Here is a 24,919-nt window from a genome sequence, read left to right on the forward strand (position 1 = left end):
GCCCCATTCTGTTTAAATTTGTGGATACTGGTGGGGGCTTTTCTCCTTTGGCAAGGTGAATTCTGTTAGGGTTTTTTAAAAAAAAACTTTATGTCATGCCCTCCTCCCCCTGGCTAGGTGGTTGCCGGCGCTCCCTCCCTTCTCTGCTTCTTCGTCCTTCTGGTGGTGGTTGTAATGAAGAAGGAGATGGAGGGGGTCGTGGCCGGCGATGAGGGTTGACGCGCCCCTCCTCCTCCTCCTCGGAGCCCCAGCTGGGCTAAGGAAACTCCTGGGTGGCTTCCTCAGGCTCTTGCTCCGCTTGGCGGAAAATCTGATGTGGCCCAGCCTCACCCAGACTCTGCCTCCAGCGTCCCCCAGGTAAATTGAGTTTGAGACCCCTGCTCTAGGCAGCTTACAACAATATGCCATGCATGGAATAATAGTGTAGATTCCATACATTGGTTATTCGTAACACAAATAACTTTTGGCCTGCCTGTACTGAATCTAGTACCCATGCTGGTCTTTGACCATAATAAAGTTCTCTCTCTCTCTCTCTCTCTCTCTCTCTCTCTCTCTCTCTCTCTGAATGTCTAGTAACCATGAGCTCAAGGCTTGATGTGTGAAACAGTGTAAAGAAAATCACAGAAAATTAAGAAATATTTATGAGTATCCCATTGACTCTAGACTGCATATTTATTTTATTTATTTATTTAATTTATATGCCGCCCACACTACCCATAGGTTCTCTTATTCTGCTGCTCATCAAAGGAAGAATGCATGAACTCCTTAAACAAGTTGGTTCCAAAGAGGCCGACCTGTAGCTTGCTTGTCTGAGCACTGGAGGTTGCGGGGCCAAATGCAGAGCACTCCGGGCACAGAACCGTTTTTGAACAGGATTCTGCCCATTTGGAAGATTTCAGTATCCATGGAATGGAATTATCAGCATAAGGCTTGATCGTTCTCAAAGTGTACCTGTGAAAGTGAACGCTGCTGGCATTGCACTCAAAATAGGAATATAGAATAAATAACAGACGGGACATAGCAGTGTACCTTGAGAAACCCTGGTGACTAGAGAAAATGCTCTTTCTAAAAAAACCTTTCTAAAAATGGCAAAATCCATAAGAGCTTGCACAGTAGCCACAGAATGTAGACTGACACGTCAAGTGGGAAAATGGGATGGAGAATGTAATGGAGAAAGAGCTGAATGTTGTGAGTGACTGCTGGGAAGCCTTATAATGCTGCCACTTTTTTTTTTTTTGCTGCAGTTTGCAATTGTCTTGAAATTTCTGATTCTAGTACAGTGGTGCCTCGCATAGCGAACGCTTTGCTATGCGATGAAACCGCATAACGAAGGGTCCCAGGCCATCGCTGGCGCGTTCGCTCAGCGATGGCCCCATGGGCTTTTTTCACTATGCGATGATCGCGCGGATGCGATCAAAGCATAGCGAACAGCTGATCGGCGGTTCCAAAATGGCCGCCGCTAAAACAAAATGGCGACCGCTGTTTTGCCTTGCTAACGAGGCATCCAAAATGGCCACTGCAATGGAGGAAACTCGCACAACGGTGAGTTTTAAGTCCATAGGAACGTATTAAATCAGTTTTAATACGTTCCTATGGACTTTTTTGTTTCACTTAGCGATGGATTCACTGAGCGAGGGTTAATCCGGAACGGATTAACCTCGCTAAGCGAGGCACCACTGTATTGACTTGACATAGGCCACCAATAAATGAATTCATTGGGGGTTAACACATTATGTCACATTTCAATGACATCAGTTTGGCAGACAAGTTCCAGAGTCTTAAATAGCAATAACTAGGTGGAAGAGTTGTCCCCCCATCGAAACAAAACAGAACAGAACAGAACAGAACAAAGCCATTGTGTGAATTATTTGTCGGAACAGATAGTTATGCAACCCAGCATGCATGTTATGTGCATACAAGATTGTTTGTGTAATGTACAGAGTAGAACCTATGTAAGCAATCAGATTCTGTCTGGGGTTGGCCAAAGGGTGTTAAGTGGGTTATCTGCCAGATCGATAGGAAAGAAAGAAGTGACGGTTATTATTCTGTTAGAAGTACTGTAGTCTGCGTAATTAATCTGTTGGATGTTGTCTGTTAGGAGTCTGCTTGTCCTGTTAGTCTGACAACTTGTCCGTTACTATGTCTGGTAAGAATATGTTACGAAACAGTTATGTGTTAAGCATTAAGTCTGTACCAAGTGCAAAGGTTTCAGGCAGTGTTAGTTTATTATTGTGTCTGAAATTGTGGTGTGTAGTAAATGTTCTTGCTGGCACACAAGGAGAATACCATTCATGATCCTGGTGGTTTATATATACCATACTTGAACTGCTGTGTACAAACTCTCATACGTTTCAACAGTATTTCTCCCGTGGATGTGGTTCTGGAATCCAGCCTATGCCGATACCTTTATCAAACCAAACGGCCAGTTTCCGCGGGGGAAAATCTGAATGTCTCCAATAAAGCTCCTGATTAACAGACTCCTTATGGCTGACCCATAGATTTGTTTCTTCTACACATCTGATGAGGAAAAACGAAGTGGGCACAAAAAGGCATGCAAGCTTTCAAAAATATCCCTTCTTCATCCAGCAAAATGTAGAAAAATACATTGATGCTTTTTTATTACTGAATTGTTTATGTGGTTCTGTGTTAATTTTGGTTTTCCTTAGTTATGTATTTGTGAAGGCTTTCATGGCCAGGATCTAATAGTTGTTGTGGGTTTTTCCGGCTATCTTATCAAAAGCCTATCTCACAGCCATAAATACTGCACTCCCAAAGCCAACTACACCAGAGCACAGAGTGCGGTCCTCTGAAGATGCCGGCCACAGAGACTGGCGAAACGTTAGGAAGAACAACCTTCAGAACACGACCAAAGAGTCCGAAAAACCCACAACCACCATTCCTTAGCTATGTTTTCTTTTTTTGGTTCCCCCCCCCCCTGCATTTTTTGAAGTTTTAAAGACAAAATAAAATCCTGCTTCTGTCAATTGAGTTTCCCGTTTGAGATAGCTCAAGGAAGAACAGCTTTGTTATTTTGGTCTCAGGAGACAGCATCATCAGTGTTTGTAGTGTTGGGGACGTTTACAGGAAACTAGCCGGTGAATCGATATAACCGGTTAAGCTGCTTCCTCAGAATATATTGATTCACAGGTTGTTTGCATCTTAAATATCCCCAAATAAATTTGGACTCATTAACGCAGAAATCTATAAATGTGTTGCGGATGCATTATTGTAAGTAGTGCTCCTGTTATTGATTCTTATCAAAGTTACATGGAGTTAGAATGTGAAAGCTATCTTAATGCACTCTGAAGTCTGGGCGGCTTGATAGTTCAGAACCAGGAAATGAGAAAGCTTAATGTGGTTGCGATTGTTGTGTGTTGTTAAGTCACTTCTGGCTTAGGGAGATCTTATGAATGAATAGCCTCCAGAAATTTCTATCATTAGCATTCCTCCTCTGGTCGTGAAAGTTCAAGAGCGTGGCTTCCTATACTGAATTTATCCACCCCATGCCAGGGCTTACTTTTCCTACTGCCTTCCATGTGCTCAACCATTGTTTTATTTTGCCGTGAGTATTTTCTTCTAAGGCTGTGTCCAAAGCACTGTAGCATTGATTTCACCACTTTAGCTTCTAATGAGAGTTTGGGCTTGATTTGATCCCGTACCCATTTATTCTCGTCTTTCTTGTAGCTGTAGAACTTCCCTTTAACACACTTGAATCAATCAGGTTTTTTTTTTCATGTCAGGCTTCTTCTCTGTCCAGTTTCCATGAAATCGTCGTCAAACGAAATAAAAAAGCCCATTGAAATACATTGAAAACTGTTCAATGCGTTCCAGTGGGCAAAATACCTGCTCGTCCAGCGAAGATCCTCCATAGGGTGGCCATTTTCAGGTGCCTGTAAAGCAAAGAATCCATCCCTAACACAGCGGGGAGCCATTTTGCACAGCAGGTGGCCATTTTGAAACCCTACAATCAGCTGTTTTCTGATCATCGTAAAGGGAAAAATTGGTTCCCGAATCATGGAACCGATCATCGTAAACCGGTTTTTCCCATTGAAACATCATTTTGCGATCGCAAAAACCGAATCTTCAAGCGGATTTGTCATTTAATGAGGTAATCGTTAAGTGAGGCACTACTGTACATAGTGAGCGAAATCCCAACACTGTGTTCTTCAACTTGGCCTTGGTCTCTAGTTATTCATTCCGTGCGCTTAAAATTCCTTCATACCTTCGCTTTCCAACTCGCTATCTTTTCCTGATTTCCTGGTAGCAGCTTCCCTTATGGTTAATAATTGAAGCAAAGAAAATGTTTAATCGTTTTGGTTCCTTCATTGTCAACGTTGTTGTCCTTTAGTCGTGTCTGACTCTTCGTGACCCCATGGACCAGAACACGTCTGTCCCTCCTGTCTTCCACTGCCTCCTAGAGTTGGGTCAAAGTCATGTTGATCACTTCAATGACCCTGTCCAACCATCTCGTCCTCTGTCGTCCCCTTCTCCTCTTGCCTTCACTCTTTCCTAACATCAGGGTCTTTTCCAAGGAGTCTTCTCTTCTCATGAGATGGCCAATGGATTGGAGCCTCAGCTTCAGGATCTGTCCTTCCAGTGAGCACTCAGGGTTGATTTCCTTCAGAACGGATAGGTTTGTTCTTGCAGTCCTGGGGACTCTCATTGTCAACGTTGTTGTTGTTTAGTCGTTAAGTCGTGTCTGACTCTTTGTGACCCCATGGACCAGAGCACGCCAGGCCCTCTTGTCTTCCACTGCCTCACGGAGTTGGGTCAAATTCATGCTGGTCGCTTCGATGACCCTGTCCATCCATCTCATCCTCTGTCGTTCCCCTCTCCTCTTGCCTTCACACTTTCCCAGCATCAGGGTCTTTTCCAGGGAGTCTTCTCTTCCCATGAGATGGCCGAAGTCGTGGAGCCTCAGCTTCATGATCAGTTGCATTAATTTTATACAATTGCTGGATAGCTGAGGGGTTTAGGTGCCAGAAGTTGGATTCCTCCACTGGGCGTCCTTGACAATGACTAGACAAGATGATCCACAGGGTCCCTGCCAGGTCTGCAGTTCTAAGATGATGATGATTCAGTCATCATTATTTTAGTTAATGTTGAACCGAAAGCTTGCTTTTTGCACCCTTTATTATCCCTTTATTACCAGTTATTGTTCCCAGCCATTGTTATTTTTCTACCTGTCATATGGTCTTACTTGCAGATCTTAAATGGTTGATCTCTCTTCCGCTAGCTCTTGCTCCTCTTTTATCTGGATCTAATCCAGCTTTTTGTACGATTTTGTTCTGCATAAAGATTGAACAGCAGATAGAGAGGTAAAAGCACACCTTTGTCTAACATCTTTGCCAATTGAAAACCATTATGTTTCTCCATATTCTAATAAGGGTTTCTTTTGTCCTCTTTTATTTCTTTGTAATGACTATGTAACCGTGGTCTTTATTCCATATTGTGCAAGTGGTTGAAAAGTTGCATTTAGGATTCTTACACATTTCAGTCACATTTTATTTTCCTTCTCATCTGTTCCTCTTTGGGTTTTGTTCTTTCTTTCTGAGTCCAATATATATTTTTGCTTCTTTTTTTGCATTTTCCCCTAAAATGTCTTTCAATTTTCAGTGCATAATAGCTCTGGTTTATGGTCAGTTCAGATTAGCAATCTAGATCTGTTACTTAAATAATTCTTCAGAAATGTTATTTTAAATTATTTTGGCCCTACATGGTACCTTTTTATTGTTTTTGTTCAAGTTTATTACCCTGTTTCTCCTAAAATAAGACCTAACTTGAAAATAAGCCCTAGTAGGATTTTTCAGGATGCTCATAATGTAAGCCCTACCCCAAAAGTAAGCCCCAGTTAAGTGAAGTCCTGCCCTCCACCCCTGTGCAGCAACCAGAAGATGACATGACTCTATTTGAATAAATGTAGATGGTTGTACATGAAAAAAAAAAAAACATCCCCTGAAAATAAGCCCTAATGCGGTTTTTGGAACAAAAATTAATATAAGAACCTGTCTTATTTTCGGGGAAACAGGGTAACAGTTCAGGATCTGTACTATAGCCTGCTCTTAGTGCTGTTTTTGCAGTAAAATTAGGGCGTCTCTGTCTTCTACTTCTGATTATGTTGTCTGTTCGATTTCTGTAATGGCCATCTGGTGATATTTGTCCGCAGAATTGTCTGTTAGGTTGTTCAAAAGATATATTTGATTTTGTTTTATTTCCAACATTTGCATACTAGTCACACCCACAGTGACCAGCTCATCCTGTTCTGGTGTGTTATCAGTTTCCCTGGCATAAATTTTTCATCCTCTTCTCCCTCACCATCTGCTGTTGGAGCACATACTTGAATGATGGCTTTCCCTTAAGTCCCATTTATATTATTTGGTCAGATTTTGCAATATTTAGTCCCTAACTTCTTGTGCTACATCTGGCTTCACTCTTCGAGCTACATCATTTCTTCCAAATTTCCCATGTCCAGAGTGATACATATGGTAATTATTTAACTGCAAATTTCCTGTTCCGGGCCACTTGACCTACTCCAAGTATTGCAAATGTTCCATTTCATATTTTATTATTTAAAGCTTAAGTTTGTTTATTTCTCACATTCCATGTTCCTACTGTATGTGCCTTGTAGAACTGGACTTTCCTTTAAATTCTGCATATCACCAATTAGATTCTTTAGCGACAGCACTATTTATACTCATTCTTGCTCTTCCCCAGATTGGAAGATTGTATACGTTGCATAATGAACCTTATACTTATTTAGTAATTAGGCAACATTTACAAGCCAGTACTGTGATATTATGCATCACCCTTAGCTGAGCAAATCACTTCATTCAGTCTGTATTGCATCACTGCTTTCTTCATCACTATTAGTTTCAAACATATCAGTTTCTTCAACTTCTATTGCATTGTTGCTGTCTACTCAGTCACTGAATATGTATATGAGATCATCCTCAGTTATGTCCATGGCATTGCTGATTACCATATTTTTCCATGTATAAGACTATATTTTTGTCTAAAATCTTTAGACTAAAAATTGAAGTTTGTCTTATATATGGAAGTAAGCTGAGGAAAAAACAAAAACAAATGGAGGGGAAAGCAGGGATCAAAGTGATCCTGCAGGGCTTTGATCCCTGCTTTCCCCTCCACTTGCTAAGCTTTAGCAAAAAGAAAGCAGGGATCAAAGTGCTGCAGGATCGCTTTGATCCCTGCTTTCCCCTCTGCTTGCTAAGTCCTGTGGGGCTTAGCAAAAGGAGGGGGGAAAGGATCAAAACAATCCAGTGGTTGTATAAGGGGAAAAGGGATCAAAATGATTGTGTAGTTATGGGATTGCTTTGATCCCTTCCCCCATCCTCTTGCTAAGCCCCACGGGCTTAGCACAAAGGGAGAAAGCAGGGATCAAAGCGATCCTGCAGCATGTTGATCCCTTTCCCCCTACATTTGCCAGGCCCCACTTAGGTTTCTTTGGGGACGTGGTGGCGCTGGGGGCTAAACCGCAGAAGCCTGTGCTGCAAGGTCAGAAGACCAAGCAGTCATAAGATCGAATCCACCCAATGGAGTGAGCTCCCGTCACTTATCCCAGCTCCCGCCAACCTAGCGGTTCGAAAGCATGCAAATGCAAGTAGATAAATAGGGACCACCTCGGTGGGAAGGTAACAGCGTTCCATGTCTAAGTCGCACTGGCCATGTGACCACGGAAAATTGTCTTCGGACAAACGCTGGCTCTATGGCTTGGAAACGGGGATGAGCACCGCCTCCTAGAGTCGAACACGACTGGACAAAAATTGTCAAGGGGAACCTTTACCTTTTACTTAGGTTTCTTAATTTTGGATTAGAAAAGTGGGGGCGTCTCTCATACATGGAAAAATACGGTACACGTTTCTTGAAGGACTTCACAATCACCTCTTTTTTGACGCTATACCATGAGTTTAGAGCCCAGTTTTTAACCTCAGTAATAGTTGGTTTTCTCACTCTTCCTGTCAGTGTCAATTTACTACCTGCTTTTTGAACCCATCTATTCCATTCTTCTCTCATCAGGACTATAAATGGCTTGTTGATTGAAACATCTATTTGCTATAGTTGACCTGTAAGTCCACCGGGAATAACTGCTAGATGTGTTTGCAAACCCAATACAACCCTTTTTTTTTTTGTCTTTTCTATTAATTGTGCTCGGAACTGATCAAAGACAAGGAGAGTTGGCTTCTTTAAGAGTCCACCAGGTCTTCTGGACCAAACCTTTGCAAAGCAAATGGCCATGATGTCTTTATTCATCCATCCCTTCTCATGAACTTGCACAATAATGCCACGTGGTATGGTCTCCTTTGGATAAGTTTTCCTCTTAAAAATAAACATCGGAGGCAGTTTAGTACCATCTGCAGAGCATGAAAGCGCAGCAGTGTAGTGTGTCTTTTCATGGCCACTTGTTTTGATTGCCGCTGTTGGAAGGCGCATCAGACTTGAGAGGCACCTCATCCATGTTTGCAATCTGACTTGGCTCAAAATCATATATATATATTTTCCCCAAAGTTGTATGAAATAGGAGTGCAACTGTTGGAATTTTATCCTCATAAAAAGGGGGCATTTTCTGTGCTAACTTTGTTCGTGTTCTCATGGCCAACCCTTCTCTCCTCATGAAACTGAAGCACTAGTTTGCCTTTCCTGTAAAATCAGCTGTCTTCATTTCACTTGCAGACATTCTTGCTTGATATTGAATAAGCTTAGTTGATACACATATCCCACTCTGGCGCTGCTCCAAAATCCAAGTCTTGAGCCTCTGCTCCAAGTTTGGCCATTTTGCTGATTTTCCTCTTAAGACTTTTTTCTCTTTTTTGGTATCTTAAGGAGTTGTTTTTCCTGTTTTCTCCACTGTCTGATCATAAACTCAGTGGGAGGAGGTCGACATATGCCTCGTGTGCCCACAGAGAAGGCACTGCATGTCAGCTGTTCACCCTCGCGATCTGCATGTCAGCTGTTCGCCCTCGCGATTGCTGGCCGACATGCTCTCCTCGGCATCCGCTTGCATCATTTGCACAAGGCTTGGGATTATCTCTGCAAACAGAGACAAGCTATCGGCAGTTTCACTCGCGAGTGGAGGCGGACGGTTTGCAGAGACCTATGGTAGGCTGCTTTGCAACCGCGTGGTTTTCTCCTCGGCTTACTTCCATGTAAAAGACAATGCTCAATCTTTTACTCTTAACGATTTTAGGGAAAAGTGTCATCTTTTACATGGAAAATGCGGTAATTATTGTACGATACTCAGTGTGGTATAGCGGGTGGAGTGACAGACTAGAACAAAGGCCAGGGTTCGAATCCCCCCGCTCAATCTTGGAGACTCACTAGGGAAGCCGAACTGGTAAAACCACTCCTTAAATATCTCACTTACCTCGGAAGCTGTGTTCTGACAACAACCCCAGTTATTATCTGTGGACCTTACATTGAAATACATCTCTCATCAACATTAATGCTTGTTGCAAGAGCATCAAGCAGGATCATGCAAACCATAGAGTTTGGGCATGCATGTACAGAGAAGCCTGGTGGCAACCAAGGGAAGAGGATATCCCGTTGCAGGGCCCATGTTGACTGAACAGTTTTTGCTGTGTGCAGCCAGAAGATTGTAGGCCTTTTGCCATGTGTTTCCCTGAGCCCTGTCGACCATTGCCCAGCTCTGCACCCAGCACAGCCGCCTTCCTCTGCAGTAAATTTCACTTCCATCTTTGACGGATCTTTCATGAAACATTCTGCTACTCAGCTTGTCCAATGTTCCTTGTGTTCGCTCTCTCTGTCTCCTGTTCGCTATTGGCAGGGGGAAGCACTAATGTTGGCTTAATGCAGGAATTTAATCATACCAGCTGTCACCCTGTTCCTCCCAACATATATTTCCCACCATTAATGGTTTCCGTGCGGGATTTCTTTTTAATTTATGATCCAAATGTAATCTTATTTAATGGCATTTTACTACTGTAACGCTGCATTTCTCAGCGATCATTTGCTGATTTGCTGCTTTATAACAACAACACACGGCTTGGGGGAGAGGGGACTGTGTGGATTCACATTTGAATGATAGGAACCAGGTTCCCCGGTTGGGGACAGAGAGTTGCTCTCACGCTGCTGACTTATTTATTTATGAATTTTATGCATGCCAGAGAATTTTCAAAGCGTTTGCTTTTCCTCCTTTGAAGTTGTTCATCCCTGATAGTCTATTTATTACACAGACTTCAGAACGGAGTGGGAAAATGTTTCTGGTGATAGGACCAGTTCAGGTTATCAGCGAGAATAGAATACAGAAAGGTTCCCATATCCGCAGGGGATAAATTCCACGATTGTTGTGGATGCCCAAAACTGCAGATATGAGGGAACCCTATATACAACTTACAAGGGGGCAGGATAAAGGCCACAAGGGGGCACCCTTGCATGTTTTATCAATGGCTGCAGCAAACTTGCGTAGATAGGTGAAACCATGGATACGGTGGTCCTACTGTACAGTTGTTGTTGTTGTTTAGTCGTTAAGTCGTGTCCCACTCTTTATGATCTCATGGAGCAGAGCACGCCAGGCCCTCCTGTCTTCCACGGCCTCCCAGAGTTGGGTCAGATTCATGTTGGTCGCTTCGATGACACTGCCCAACCATCTCGTCCTCTGTCGTCCCCTTCTCCTCTTGCCTTCACACTTTCCCAACATCAGGGTCTTTTCCAAGGAGTCTTCTCTTCTCATGAGATGGCCAAAGGATTGGAGCCTCAGCTTCAGGATCTGTCCTTTCAGTGAACACTCAGGGTTGATTTCCAGTTCAGTATTCCCCATAGGGGGAAAACAATATTTTCAATTAAAAGCAATTCTTCCACTCCCCACTCACCTTTCCTTTGACATGATACAGCAAAATGTGCAGGGAGGTTTTGTTTAGAAAGAAAGGAACAATAAAACATGTAGCCTGGCATCGTATAGGTGAGAAATAGTTTTCGTGGTTGATTGTCTTGAGCTGGGATTAATGGCCCCATATAAAGGGCAAAGGGGGGAGCAGAGGAGACAGAACTCCTCTTTGGTTGCGAAAAAGAAGCTTTGCAGAAGTGCAGGCCAGAGAAGAGAATGGGGGCGGGGGAATGAAGCATTTTCCACCCCACAGGGCTTCTTTTTACCAACAGACAACATATGCGAAATTGACTCCTGCAACCCAGGAGGGCAGTGCTGAAGACTTTTGTTATGCCTTTTATCTGCACGCTCTCTCTCTCTCTCTCTCTCTCTCTCTCTCTCTCTCTCTCTCTCTCTCTCTCTCTCTCTCTCTCTTATAGTTGTGCCATAACTTTAAAAAAATACTCTGGAGTAAGGAGACCTGCTACGTTAGGGCCAGATGGGTGGGATATAAATGTAAGGAGGAATGGAGGGAAGAACAAACAAACCAACAACGGATTGTGTCCATCTTCTAGGTTGTACGCACAGAGAAGAACAGTTTGAACAACCGGTTTCTGCCCTGGGATGAGATAGAGACAGAGGCCATCTTGTCTATTGATGATGACGCCCATCTTCGCCACGACGAGATTATGTTTGGATTCCGGTAAGCTCTTGAAGAGGCCACGGGTGGGGACCCCTCGTGGCTGCTTCTCTCTACAGGTCCCTCGAGGTCTCCAGCTTTGTCTCCTCTTCCCTCCCCCCTTGCCTGCCTTCTTGTGCCTTCTGTGGTTGCCCTTCCCAGTCAAGCCCAGGTGGACTTGATCCAGTGATATTTTTTTGGGGGGGGTCTTGTCTCTTCTTCCTTCCATGGCTATTATGATCATGTAGGCTTTCTGCGTATTTCCTTCTCACTCGTGAACCGCTTTGGGTTTTGTAAAAGCCAGAGGCCGGATGAGAAGGGTGGAGCAAGAGTTGGGTGTTCTCAGCCATCTTCCAGGACTGGCCCTCCTGTGTTATCTGTCTCCGAAGGGAAGACGTTTCCCTTTAGCAGTGTGCCTTATGTTCCCGAGCTGTTAAGAGGATATTTTTCGGGGTGGAAAAAAATCGCTGCATGGACTCATTTCTCTATGTGTTTGCTGTTAATTCCTACCACATGGAGAAACTTGGTTGCAACGCCTTCTTATTTTTAGTAATGCAACCCTATTTATAGCAGCAGGAGCAGGAGACTGTGCTTTGCTGGCACAACATTGAGGAGTCACGTGACTTCCGTAGAGAGGAAAATGAGGCCAAACCACATGGAACCATTGGGGAGTAAGTGGGAGGCACAGGATATTAGGAATAACATTTCCATTTTAGGGGGACAAACCGTCTCCTGATGTTGCCTCCGTTGGATGTTTCTCTCATTGCCATGGCCCAGGTACACATGCGCTCGTGAGACCCACCAATTGGGGGGGGGGGAAGCCTGGTGATGGGCCATCACACCCCTCTTTCCGTTTGCAGGCCATTGCTCTAACAAAAGAATTAGCAGATGTTTAATCCCAGAGGACAATTGTATTCTTTACCCAACCAATTGGACTGTATAGTTTTTCTTCCAGAGAAAGCGGAGGGGTGAGTGGTGGTTAGAGATGGGTACGAACCGAACTACGACACCCCCCCCCGAAATCCACAAATCAGTGGTTTGTGTTTAGTTCCATTTGGGGAGCCCGTTTTGCTGAAACAAACCAAAGCACTGAATTTTTTTTCCACTCGGCACTTCGTTTATAGCAAAACGGATGCCCCGGCCCTTTCTCGCTGCCCCTGGTGCCTCCCCTCCCTGGTCCTGCCACTGCCACCTCCTCTTTGTCCTCAGCCATCTTTAGAGATAGCAACCCAGCTTCCCTTCCAGGGGTTGGGCCATGTCTCTCTGCACATGCATAGAGACAAGAGGCCCAGCTGCCAGAAGGGAAGCTGGATGGTTGTGTCTAAAGATGGCAGCTGTAAAGGATGAAGAGGAACAGGTAGCAGGACCAGGTAGGGGGAAGAGAAGGGGCAGTGGGAGGGGGCAGACGGGCAGCAGAAGGCATTTGGTTTCCCTCCCCCCCATGCAGGACCCCAAAAAAGAATGAACCACAAATTGGTTGATTTTTCTGGGGTTCGTGGGTGGTTTGTGGTTCATGGGTAGCCACAAGCCCTCCCGATTCGTCATTTTTTTCAGATCGTGCCTATCTCTAGTAGTGATTAAGAATTGGAAATGAAGCCGGTGGAGTCCTTTTTTCAGCAAATACTCAAAGATGGCACTTTTCAGTCTAGGCACTTTACTGAAAGAGCCTTCACTCAGCAGGCTCCCCCTACAGATTCAATGGAGGGGTAAATGTATACGTGTGACCCCCCCCCCGAGAATCCAACCTCCCCACCCCTGCAGTCAGTCATGATCATGCCTCCAGGGAGGCTATTATGATTGTTAACTTATCTGGTGCTTTACAGTCAGTGGACAGGCATCCTTCAATGGCTTTAAATGGGGAAAACAAAAAATCACCAAAAATTAACGAAGACTCAGAACAAAGCCAAATTAAGTTTGCACACGTTTCACAAGGTGCACTACCAATTCCAAGCATTTAAAACAGGTTTCAAACATTTTAAGACACTTTAAAATGAGCGAAAATGGACATCGGAAAGCCAATTGAAATGCATTGAGTCGGCTTCAATGCATTTCAATGGCTTTCTGATGGAGGAAACATTGTTTCACTTAGCGATGTTTCCTATGGGGATTTTCACTTAAGGACGGTAATCCGTTCCCATTGGAACGGATTAATCGGTTTTGAATGCATTCCTGTGGGAAATGGTGTTTCACTTAACGATGTTTTCCTATAGCGATGTGTTTTTTGAACCAATTAACATCGTTAAGCGAGGCACCACTGTACAACAAACAGCTGCAGTGCAGGGAAAAGATTAAGAAGAATAGCTTAAAGTCTCCACCTAGCGCCTTTTGTTCTCACAGTGACTAGCACTTTATATATTAAAAAAATCACTCTACAAGTAGCATAAGTAGAAAAGGTAAAACAGCTTATATATAAAAAATCACTCTACAAGTAGCATAAGTAGAAAAAACAGCTTTACTTACAGTTTTGAAACTTCAGTTACAATCAGATAAATAAAAAGGATAAAGAAAGAAATTGCTGTCTCAACCATGCTAGGAGATTGAAACCCATCATGCTGGCTGCATGATCAGAAGTCGAGAGCAGAGGCCTATAGGTCTTCTCTGGTCAAATGTCAAGGAAGAAGAAAGAGAGCAAACAAAACAAACACCTTAAGAACACAGCCAAACAGCCCAGAAAACCCACGACAGCCATCAGATCCCGGGTGTGAAAGCCTTCGAGAATATATTAAAACAAACAGAAGCAAACAAACAGGAAAGGGGGAAGGTTTCTCCAAGCCCGTGAAAAATTGGTTACGGCAAGGCCTAATTAGGTTATGCTGTGAAACCCCTTTCCCACTGAAACCCAGCGTTAAGTTCCATGCAAGATAGTTATTTTTTTTTTTTCCAATGCTGCATGGCATTCTTTTTCAGCTCTGGTAGAAACTTGAATTGGAATACAAGAAATGATCCTCTGGATATAGGGAATAGTAAATTTTAAGAGTTTGTCTGTGGTCTCTGCATGACCCACTAGCCCTGCTAGTAATTGGTGACCGGCTTAAGGATGAGGAACGTCCTGTGATGTTTTTTGTGTGTGTGTGTCAACTGTGCAGCGCTCTCTGCCTCTTGCATTTCTTCCCCGCCCAGTGAAATTCTTATTTTCTGCATCTGCAGCGTCTGGAGAGAAGCCAGAGACCGCATTGTTGGATTTCCTGGGCGGTACCATGCATGGGACATTCCTCACCAGTCCTGGCTCTACAACTCCAATTATTCCTGTGAACTGTCCATGGTGCTGACGGGTGCGGCCTTCTTTCACAAAGTAAGGGGCAGGTGGTAGGGCAATGAACCCCCCCCCCCATCGAGAGAGAGAGAGAGAGAGAGAGAGAGATTAAATAAGGGAACTTGCGAGAAAGCCAACTGTGTGGGTGCTTATTGCCTCTCTCTACAAATCAAGTGTAGTTGGGAAACTAAAATGCTGCTTGATGGATTGATCTCGGCTTATCAGGAGGTTGGAGGTGGTGAGTTTGAGAAACGGGGCACGTTCAGTACAATTTCTGTATTGGGGGGGGGCCTGATTGGCATGCAGATCTGAAGACTTGGCCTTGTTTTGTGTGCTGCAGGCGAAGTGGAGATTGCTGCCAGCAATACATTCGTTGTATTTGCGAAGGTGAAACAATATATTCGTTGCTGTCATCTTGACATGGAGCAAATATTCCACGCGGTCCCAAACTATGTTCCATGTAGAATCTGTATCAATTGATTGTTGACGAACGAGAGGGGGTCTTGAATCTACAACTAAAGCCAGAGTTGCATTTTATGTGCTTCATAGGCCATATTGAACGTTGCATTCAACCACTCCCTTATGGCTTATGATTTACCTTTTGGAGTTTTGCTAGGCAATTTGTCCTTCTCCTGGGTGTGGGGATTGAGCTGGATTCCGCTTACGCCATTCTTAATTCAGGCATTTCATCGTCTTTTTTTTTTTCCCTGGTGCCTTCAGTGGCACTATCTTCTTGGCCGTTCTTTGACATGGGCCCAAATCTCCTTTGCTTTTGCAGTACTATGCCTACCTGTATTCATACGTGATGCCACAGGCTATCCGTGATATGGTGGACGAATATATCAACTGTGAGGATATTGCCATGAACTTCTTGGTCTCTCATATCACCCGGAAGCCGCCTATCAAGGTACGTGGCTGGAAAAAATACTGGGAAGGTCAGGGAGAAGAAAGCTAGGGATCTTACCTCTGGGAACACAGCCTTCTTCTGCAACCCGATACCCTCCATATCTCCTAAACCGCAGCCCCTTCTCAGCCAGAAGAGAGATTTGAGCCGTAGTTGCTTATCTCTGAAGGATGTGGGGTTTGCAGACTAGGGCATCCAGCTTGGCCTCTGGGCAAGTGCATTAAATTGGATGGCAACATTTTATCCGAGGCAGTGGAGTTCTCCACGAAAGCTCACATTAAAATCCAGCAGATGGTCTTTAAGGTGCCACAAAGTTCCTGTCTTTTTTCATTTTTCTTTTCTTTTTGCCTGATATGCTCGCACAGGCCAACCGGCGGCCTCTTCTAAAACTAAAACGTTTAATCCGTTAAGCCGCACAACTGACTTCAAACAACAGCAACAACATGCCTCTGGGGTGCTCCAAGCTGACCAGGCAGCAAAAGACGAAGAATTACTTTGGTTTTTCATGATTATGCTTTGTTCTCTTCCTCTGGGCTTTGAGCCCGTCTGATCTGGATCAGGCCTCTCATCCTGGTGATGCAAGAGCAAAGCAAGGTGAACACACACACACACACACACACACATCTTGAAAACGGGGCACCACTGTACCAGATATCCCGGTAAAAGGTAAAGGTAAAGGTTCCCCTTGACAATTTTTGTCCAGTTGTGTCCAACTCTAAGGGGCGGCGCTCATCCTGCTCTTCAAGCCATAGAGCCAGCGTTTGTCCGAAGACAATCTTTCCGTGGTCACATGGCCAGTGTGATTTAGACACGGAACGCTGTTTACCTTCCCACCAAGATGGTACCTATTTATCTACTCGCATTTGCATGCTTTCGAACCGCTAGGTTGGTGAGGAGCTGGGACAAGCGACGGGCACTCCCTCCGTCACGTGGATTCGATCTTACGACTGCTGGTCTTCTGACCCTGGAACAGCCTTGTTGGCAAGCCCTTTCCGTCAATATGGTGGCCTGAATACGCTTCCCCTCCAGAAAAGGTGGTTTTAAAAAGCAACTCTTTAAACTGGGTTTTTCAGCAGGAGGAAGTGGGGGGGGAGGCGAGATACTGTAGGTCTAACACAAACTGGCAGGCTGGTCTGGTGGTATCCGCTCCCTTTATCGGATGCCGCACCGTCCTGGGATCTCCCTAATAGCCAAGGCCTGCACAGCTGCAGCAAGGAAACGTTGCTTACTTCTCAAAGCTGAACGTCCTCAGCACGCTCCTCTTTTGTTAAAAGAAAGCATTTAGGCTCTTGAAAGCTCAGCGAAAGACAAGAAGATAAATCCGGCTTCCGTGTAACAAAAGCTTGCCCTGAAGCAAATGGAGAATGACCTACTTATTTTCAGCACCTTCCCACCGCTTCAAAGGGTGTGCACAGGGGGTGCTGATGAATGGGAAGCTGGGGCGGATGATCCACCTTGTGCAGAACGCAGACCCCCAGCTGCTCACTTTGATCCGAATTCTCCCATGTTATTTGCCTGTTTATTTAAGCGCTTCCTCCCTCCGTCTTCCTTTCACATTAGTATACAAAGCTGCTCGTTCTCAGTCAGAAGTTGCAGAAACAATTTTTTGGACCGTGATTCCCAGAATCCTCCCAGCAGCCGGAGATTGCGGGGGACGTTTGACCAAAAAGAGTCCCGAAAACACAGAGGGAGGGAGGGAGAATCACTGTGAGAGCAGCCGCACCACAGAAACTCAGTTGAGAAAGCGGCCGTACCTGAATTTAAAAAAGCCTTCCGGTCCTGGGTAAACCTGGGGAGTGATTTATTTACACGTTGGAAGGAGCAGAAGTTCGGAGCATTTGCTTCAGTGCCGACGGTAGCAAATGAATGTACTGTATGGGCACCGTGAAATGAAAGAGCAAAACGTTTCCCCAGGGAAGTTACTCTTGAGTTTTCCAAAGAGAAAACAAACAACAAGGAATGGGTAATTCTTTTTTTGCTTGTTTGTTTGTTCCCCTTTGCTTCTTCCTCACCACTTCTTTATTTAAAATGCAAGTTGTTAGCCTAATGTTCTCTCCTTTTCCCTTTTCCATAAGGAAGTTTGTCAACACTAGGAACCAAACTTACTCTCTTACACCCAAGTAGATCATTGCTAAGTCTGCTCCAGCATTATAGACAGAGACTGACTTCACAGGGTTTTTAAGAGAACAGTTTTGCCCACCGTGGGTGTGGGTGAGAGCAGATTCTAAGCAAAGGGAGGTCGGTCGCTCGGCCTCCTTGAACTCTTTTTGTGTCTGTGTGTGAGAGAGGTATTCTTGGTCACAGCTTTGTTCTTCATGTGTCACCGAGCACTCTCTTAAGGACGACCTTGAGGCAAGTCGAAAGAGGCTGAAAAATCGGATTCTCTGGAAAATGCTGCCATGTTTGTTGGGTGCCGTACAAGCCACCAACGCGCCTTAACAGATGATGACAATTCATTGGGTCTGGTCCTTCTGTGGACTGTAGAGCCCATTTTATACGGTTGCATCCTCATAGAGTTGGGGTACCGTGGAGGAAAGCTTATTCCCCATGAATGTGTCTGAGTGGAAACGCCCCACGGGTGGAATTACACGTGGTTTCTCGCTTGTGGAAGTGGGCTCGCTAGGTGGGCTGATCAGAGGGCTGGAAACCAGGCCCTCTGAGGAGAAAAGGCTGAAAGAATTGGGCATGTTTGGCCTTGAGAAAAGAGGACGGAGGGGGTAATACGATAGCATTTTTGAAATATTTGAAAGGCTGTCATACAGAGGAGAGGCAGGATCTGTTCTTGATCATCCCAGAGTGCAGGACATGCAATAACGGGCTCAAGCTAAAGGAAGCCAGATTTCGGTTGGCTATCAGGAAAAACTTCCTAACGGTTAAAGCAGTACGACAGTGTAACCCGTGACCTCAAGAGGAGGTGGCGAGTGCTCCAACCCTGGAGGCATTTAAGAGAAACTTAGATGGCCATCGTAGGATTCTGCGATCGGTGTTTGGTCTTCCTTGCTGATCACGTGTTCTTCTCTCTCGTGTCCAGGTGACCTCCCGTTGGACTTTCCGCTGCCCCGGCTGCCCTCAGGCTCTTTCTCACGACGACTCCCACTTCCACGAGCGGCACAAGTGCATCAACTTCTTTGTCAAAGTCTACGGCTACATGCCTTTGCTGTACACCCAGTTCCGCGTGGACTCCGTCCTCTTCAAGACCCGGCTGCCCCATGACAAGACGAAATGCTTCAAGTTCATCTAGAGACGATGGGGAGGCAGCCTTGGCAACGGACTTCAGGCCCCTCCCAAGGTGTAAGGAGGAGGACTGCCCAGAGATGACGACACCCCCCCATCTCCCCTTTCACTCTCGAGTAGACACGAGCGGGGCAAGCCCCGCTGGAACTGTATGGAGTGGGGCCCAGCTCAGAGACTCAGCCTCGAATCAGTGGATGAGGAATAAAAACAGAGACACTGGTTTAGTCGCCCAGCTAGTGGGCTAGCCAAGGGCAAAACTGGGATTTTTAAAATAATAATAATTATTTAAAACAGAAGTGTTTTAGATATGCCTCGTCATGAGGCTTTGGGCAGGGGTGGGGTCGGGCAGGGAGGGGGGAACAAATATTTCACTTTGGTTCTTCTCCGTACCCCGTCCGTATGTTGGTTGGGGAGAAGCAGAACCCCAGGGCGAGGGTGGAGAAGCACCCCACGCTTCATGCTAGCCCGGCGTGTTCTTGGGCCAGCCGCGTTTGGCCATCAGAGGCCCTTAGTTGCTAGCCACTTTGTATGTGGCACTTAAGATCTGCTTGGGATTGTGTGGAGGAAAAGGGTGAATCTCTTCCATTGAACCTCTTCTTCTCTCCTCCTCTGCTTCCTGTGACTGCTAAGGGAGAACCTGCTGCTGAGCTTCCCCCTTCGACTCCCATTGTGGTAAAGTCGCTTCTGGAAGCCCATCTTTTCCCCTTGCACCTGCTGATGGATTGCGCTTTGACCCTCTTCCAGGTTGACTTCCCAGACCATCAGACCATCCATTTCCTCCCCAGTGCCCGGTCCCTCCTCAGAAGGAAGGACACCTCCCCCGGAGCCCTTTTCCTCAGCTCCTGTGTTTCTTTCTTTGCCACTTGAGGGTTATTTCAGCTCGAGTATCGCAGCCACCCGTAAGTCTTGGCTGAAAAGTCTTAATTTAAGCCTTTCTTAAGCAGCACAGAAAGCTGCTCCATTGTGTGTGACGACCGGGCCAATGCAGTGGGCCGTTCTCCAATACCCTGTTTGCAGTCGTTTTTCTGCAAAAGGAATGCTCGGGGGGGTTGCGCATGTGTGTTGTGTCTGTTTTTTTTTTAATCTGTTGGATGTGGCCTCTTAGCAACTCTGTCGCAATCCGTTCTGTCACACACACAAACACACTACACACTACACACTACACACACACACACACACACACACACACACACACACACACACACACACACACACACACACACACACACACACACACACACACCTCTCTCTGTGACAGGCTCAGGTGTCCTGTTTTGGTTTGCTAATGGAATATACCCAAATCCATCCTCCATTAGCAATCTCTGTGCCTCTCCAGCCGACTCGCTAATTCTGTGTCCCTTGCCCTCCGCATCCTGATCAACTCTCGTTTCCTGGTGGTTTCTCCCTCGCTCTTAGGATTGGAGTGACATTAACAACCAAAAGATAAGCAACTGGTCCAGTAACCGGGAGCACTGAAGGGCGGCGGGACCAGCAAAACAGGACATTTCCAATGTTCTCAAACATGTCAATGCTGGCTCTTTTTCCAAGGGCATCATCTTCCTTTAAAAGTGCCCATGTGTACACTTAAAAACCCTGGGGGCTTCTTTATATCATTCCCTCCTGGGGCTGTGCTGCTCACCACTTCTTCTTTTTTTAAGACCGGCTGGTGCCATTGCTTCAGAAGAGTACACTGGAGGGTGAAGTTACCGTAGGGCCCTTTGCAGCTTGAGTTCAAGTCTTCTATTTCCAGTGGCCCTCAAAGGATGGAAACAGAAGTGGGAATGAGGATCTTTCCCTTCAGCAGACCGTGAAGTAAGCCAGTGGGTTTCACCAGGCTGTGAACCCACAGGTCTATAGTATCCCACCTGAAAACTCTGCCGTAGTCTTTATCCTCCCCTTTGGAATCTTGGTAATTATGGCGAGAGGGCAGGAGAGGCAGACCCGACGGGAAAGGCATTCTTTGGAAGTCCAGGGTTTGGTGTGCAGCTCCGTACATTCTTTTCTTTCCCTCCGGAACGGTCTGTGGGATACTGACCCGCTGTTCCCGGCTACGAGGAATGTGTGGAAGCTCCGTGAGCACCAAATTTTAAGTAGAGGTTTAAAAAAAATGGGAAATGGGAGGGAGGGATCTAAAACCCAACACGAGCACAATATTCATGTGTTGAATTTTGTAAAAGGAGAAAATAAACTCAGAGTTTAACTTGAACGCGTCTGTTTCTTTTATTCGGCCACTGTGACTAAAGAATGATCTTCGTAGGTTGGCACTTGGTCGTTGTTTTTAATGCCGATGCATTCCGTATTTGCCTTGTTGCTTAATGTAAGATCTGCCTGAAAGATTCCCTAAGCTGTTGTCATTCGTGACCTTGGCGTCTTGTTCTGCTTTTGTTTGTCTAGTGGAATTGATGGTGACGGCTATCTTTTTTCAACTCCGATCAAAACTCTTCCTCTTTTTTTTAATGAAGGAACCTAGAGAACCAACTTGCACAGATTTGTCTTTTTGACGGGCTGTAGCGAGATTGTATCCCAGTGTCCTTTGCAGTTAACCACAAAAGACGCAAATATGTGGTCTATATCCGCCAAAAAGGATATAGACGGCATAGTTGCGTCTTTTGCAATGAAACATTTTAATTTTATTATTATTATTATTATTATTATTATTATTATTATTATTATTATTATTATTATTATTATTATTAAACAACTATTACAAAACAACTACAACCACAGGAAAGGAAAATAAAGGATTAACAGCAAAACAAAAATATATAGATGGGGATATTTGCTTTCATACAATATCTGAAAAGCTCTTGACTTCATGACTGTGATATAGTAATCTCTAACACATTCTCTACTCATAACTTTGATTAACAGAAGCAACAGGATTATCTATAATTACGTCTGAAGGTTCTTCAGAGAACCCCTCCTTACTGCACAAGTAGTCCAGCAGGCCGAGGCAAAGAGGCCGTCCCGAAAGCAGCAAAATCGGAAAGCTGGACAGGGGCAGATTTCATTTGTCTTCAGTGTGGAAGGGATGGTCACTCTTAAATTGGCCTTCTCAGCCACATTAGATGCTGTTCCAAGACCTCCATTCAGAGCACGTTACCATCGTCTCTCGAGACTGAAGGATGCCTACAAAGCAATGTGGCATTTCACATCTAGGGCCATGCAAAGCATTCTCTCTATACATGTTGAATCTGGTGCACCTTTCAACCATCTCTTCCCGAACTGAACGAAGGCCAACCAACTGAATGACGGCATTCACACACTACTTGATAGTGTGTGTGTATGTGTTTAGTCGTTTAGTCGTGTCCGACTCTTCGTGACCCCATGGACCAGAGCACGCCAGGCCCTCCTGTCTTCCACTGCCTCCCGGAGTTGGGTCAAATTCATGTTGGTCACTTCGATGACTCTGTCCAGCCATCTCATCCTTGGTCGTCCCCTTCTCCTCTTGCCATCACACTTTCCCAACATCAGGGTCTTTTCCAGGGAGTCTTCTCTTCTCATGAGATGGCCAAAGTACTGGAGCCTCAGCTTCAGGATCTGTCCTTCCAGTGAGCACTCAGGGTTGATTTCCTTTAGAACTGATAGGTTTGTTCTCCTTGCAGTCCAGGGGACTCTCAAGAGCCTCCTCCAGCACCACAATTCAAAGGCATCAATTCTTCGGCGGTCTGCTTTCTTTATGGTCCAGCTCTCACTTCCATACATCACTACTGGAAAAACCATAGCTTTGACTATTCGGACTTTTGTTGGCAAGGTGATGTCTCTGCTTTTTAAGATGCTGTCAAGATTTGTCATCGCTTTCCTCCCCAGAAGCAGGCGTCTTTTAATTTCATGGCTGCTGTCTCCATCTGCAGTGATCATGGAGCTCAGGAAAATAAAATCTGTCACTGCCTCCATGTCTTCCCCTTCTATTTCCCAGGAGGTGGTGGGACCAGTGGCCATGATCTTAGTTTTTTTGATGTTGAGTTTCAGACCATTTTTGGCACTCTCCTCTTTCACTCTCATTACAAGGTTCTTTAATTCCTCCTCACTTTCTGCCATCAGAGTGGTTGGTATCATCTGCACATCTGAGGTTGTTGATATTTCTTCCAGCAATCTTAATTCTGACTTGGGATTCATCCAGTCTGGCCTTTTGCATAATATATTCTGCATATAAGTTAAATAGGCAGGGGGACAATATACAGCCTTGTTGTACTCCTTTCTCAATTTTGAACCAATCAATTGTTCCATATCCAGTTCTAGCTGTCGCTTCCTGTCCCACATACAGTGGTGCCTCGCATTACGAGTGCTCTGTTTGACGACGGAATCACTTTATGTCAATGTTTTTGCAATCGCAAAAGCGATCACAAAACGATGTTCCCTATGGGGGAATTTCGGTTTGCGATGATCGGTCCCGTTTCAGTAACCAATCATCGCAAAGCGATTATTTTTGCACAGCTGATCAGCGGTTTCAAAATGGCCACCAGGTTAAAAAAATGGCTGCCTGGTGTTTTCTGGCACGGATTCCTCGCTGCATGAGCAGCGAAAATGGCCGCGCTATGGAGGATCTTCGCTGGACGGTGAAGCCCCTAGGAACGCATTAATCGGGTTTTAATGCGTTTCTATGGGCTTTTAAAAATCACATGACAACGTTTTCGTTTTACAGTGATTTTCGCTCAACGAATTAACATCGTCATGCGAGGCACCACTGTATAGTGGTAGCCTGCCGCAAAGGACAGGGCATCTGATTTTTGCTCACATTCCACCGGTTCATCAGGGACATGGAGAGTGAGATTGTGTGAGAAAGAAGTAACACCAAGGAAGCAGAAAAAGAACTTTCCTGTGAAGAGACACATCTGTTGCCAGCGGTGCACATGCCGTTTGTAAGAGTGAATTTGCTGGGGCATAGACGGCAAAAGAAAGAATTCTGAAGAGGTACCCTTTGATTCCAAGTATCTTGAAATGCCCAAGGCAGCCACTCCGAAAAATTGAAAACCTCTTCAGACGTGTGCCTTCAGCCACTACAGCAATCCTGAAAGAGGAAGTCTGCGAGCCTTTTGCATTCATCTGTCGAAGCGAAACCTTCAGCCACGTCTCCAAAGACTTTTCCAAAAATATAAAGCCAAATGCTAGGAAGGGGAGGGGGGGAGGCCTTGCTAGACTGAACTGCAGATCTTTACAAACCTAGCTATTTTCTCCCAGAAGATAAAAAGTGCACAAACCCAGTGTGTCTCAGGGAGCATTGCATCGATGAACAAAGGGAGGAAGGAATATTATACGCTGCTTAATATAATGAAGTCTTTGAGCAGCTTAAAAATACATGTATAATAAGGGAAGAAACATATTGAGAGCGTTTTCTGTGTTTGTTGCCGCAAAACCAGCCAAAAGCGTTGCAAAAAGTGTCACCATAAATTGGAGGAAACTTGAAAAAGAGCTCACAACAAGAGACAAAATAGTTATCCAGTGTAGAATGATGATGCACTAGGACTCTGGAAAAGTGGCTTCTAATCCCTGCTCAATCATGGAAGCCTACTGGGGGTAGAAGGCTGGTAAAATTGCTCCTTAAATATCTCCCTCCCCTGAAAAGCTCTATTAGGTTCACTGTAAGTCTCTTGCAACTCAGTGGCATGTATGTGCCCTCCACTTGCAAAAAAAATAGTATAATCTTCCTCTTGGCAGCTAATTACAGGGATAGTAATTAGCTTATAGGCCCATACTGTGCCATTTCACACCCCCACAAACATAATTTTAATAATCAGAAGGATGCTTGTTGTGTGCCCTCTCCACTTTTTTAACCTTTTGGATGGTCTGTGTGGCCACTGACGGGTCCCAGGCCAGAAGATATACCCTATCAGAATTTCTCACCTTTGTTTTAACCTTAATACTATCAAGTAGTGTGTGAATGCCGTCATTCAGTTGGTTGGCCTTCGTTCAGTTCGGGAAGAGGTGGTTGAAAGGTGCACCAGATTCAACATGTATAGAGAGAATGCTTTGCATGGCCCTAAGAGATGTGAAATGCCACATTGCTTTGTA

The 24,919-nt window shown here is 45.0% G+C and overlaps 1 protein-coding gene across 10 annotated transcripts in view; it reads left to right on the forward strand.

Annotated features, from left to right (window-relative positions):
* EXTL3 (exostosin like glycosyltransferase 3) overlaps nt 1–21,113 on the forward strand; it is a 173,639-nt gene extending 152,526 nt beyond the window's left edge. For all 10 annotated transcript variants that reach the window (XM_072986448.2, XM_078381667.1, XM_072986456.2 and 7 more), the window contains 4 exons: nt 11,413–11,540; nt 14,664–14,808; nt 15,548–15,676; nt 18,705–21,113. In XM_072986448.2, coding sequence (XP_072842549.2) covers nt 11,413–11,540; nt 14,664–14,808; nt 15,548–15,676; nt 18,705–18,914 — 612 coding nt within the window. In that variant the 3' untranslated portion in view covers nt 18,915–21,113. The remainder of the gene's footprint in view (nt 1–11,412; nt 11,541–14,663; nt 14,809–15,547; nt 15,677–18,704) is intronic.
* Nucleotides 21,114–24,919: the final 3,806 nt, after the last annotated feature.

Source organism: Pogona vitticeps, chromosome 1 (assembly GCF_051106095.1).
Source record: "Pogona vitticeps strain Pit_001003342236 chromosome 1, PviZW2.1, whole genome shotgun sequence".
In the NCBI taxonomy this organism is placed as follows: domain Eukaryota; kingdom Metazoa; phylum Chordata; class Lepidosauria; order Squamata; family Agamidae; genus Pogona; species Pogona vitticeps.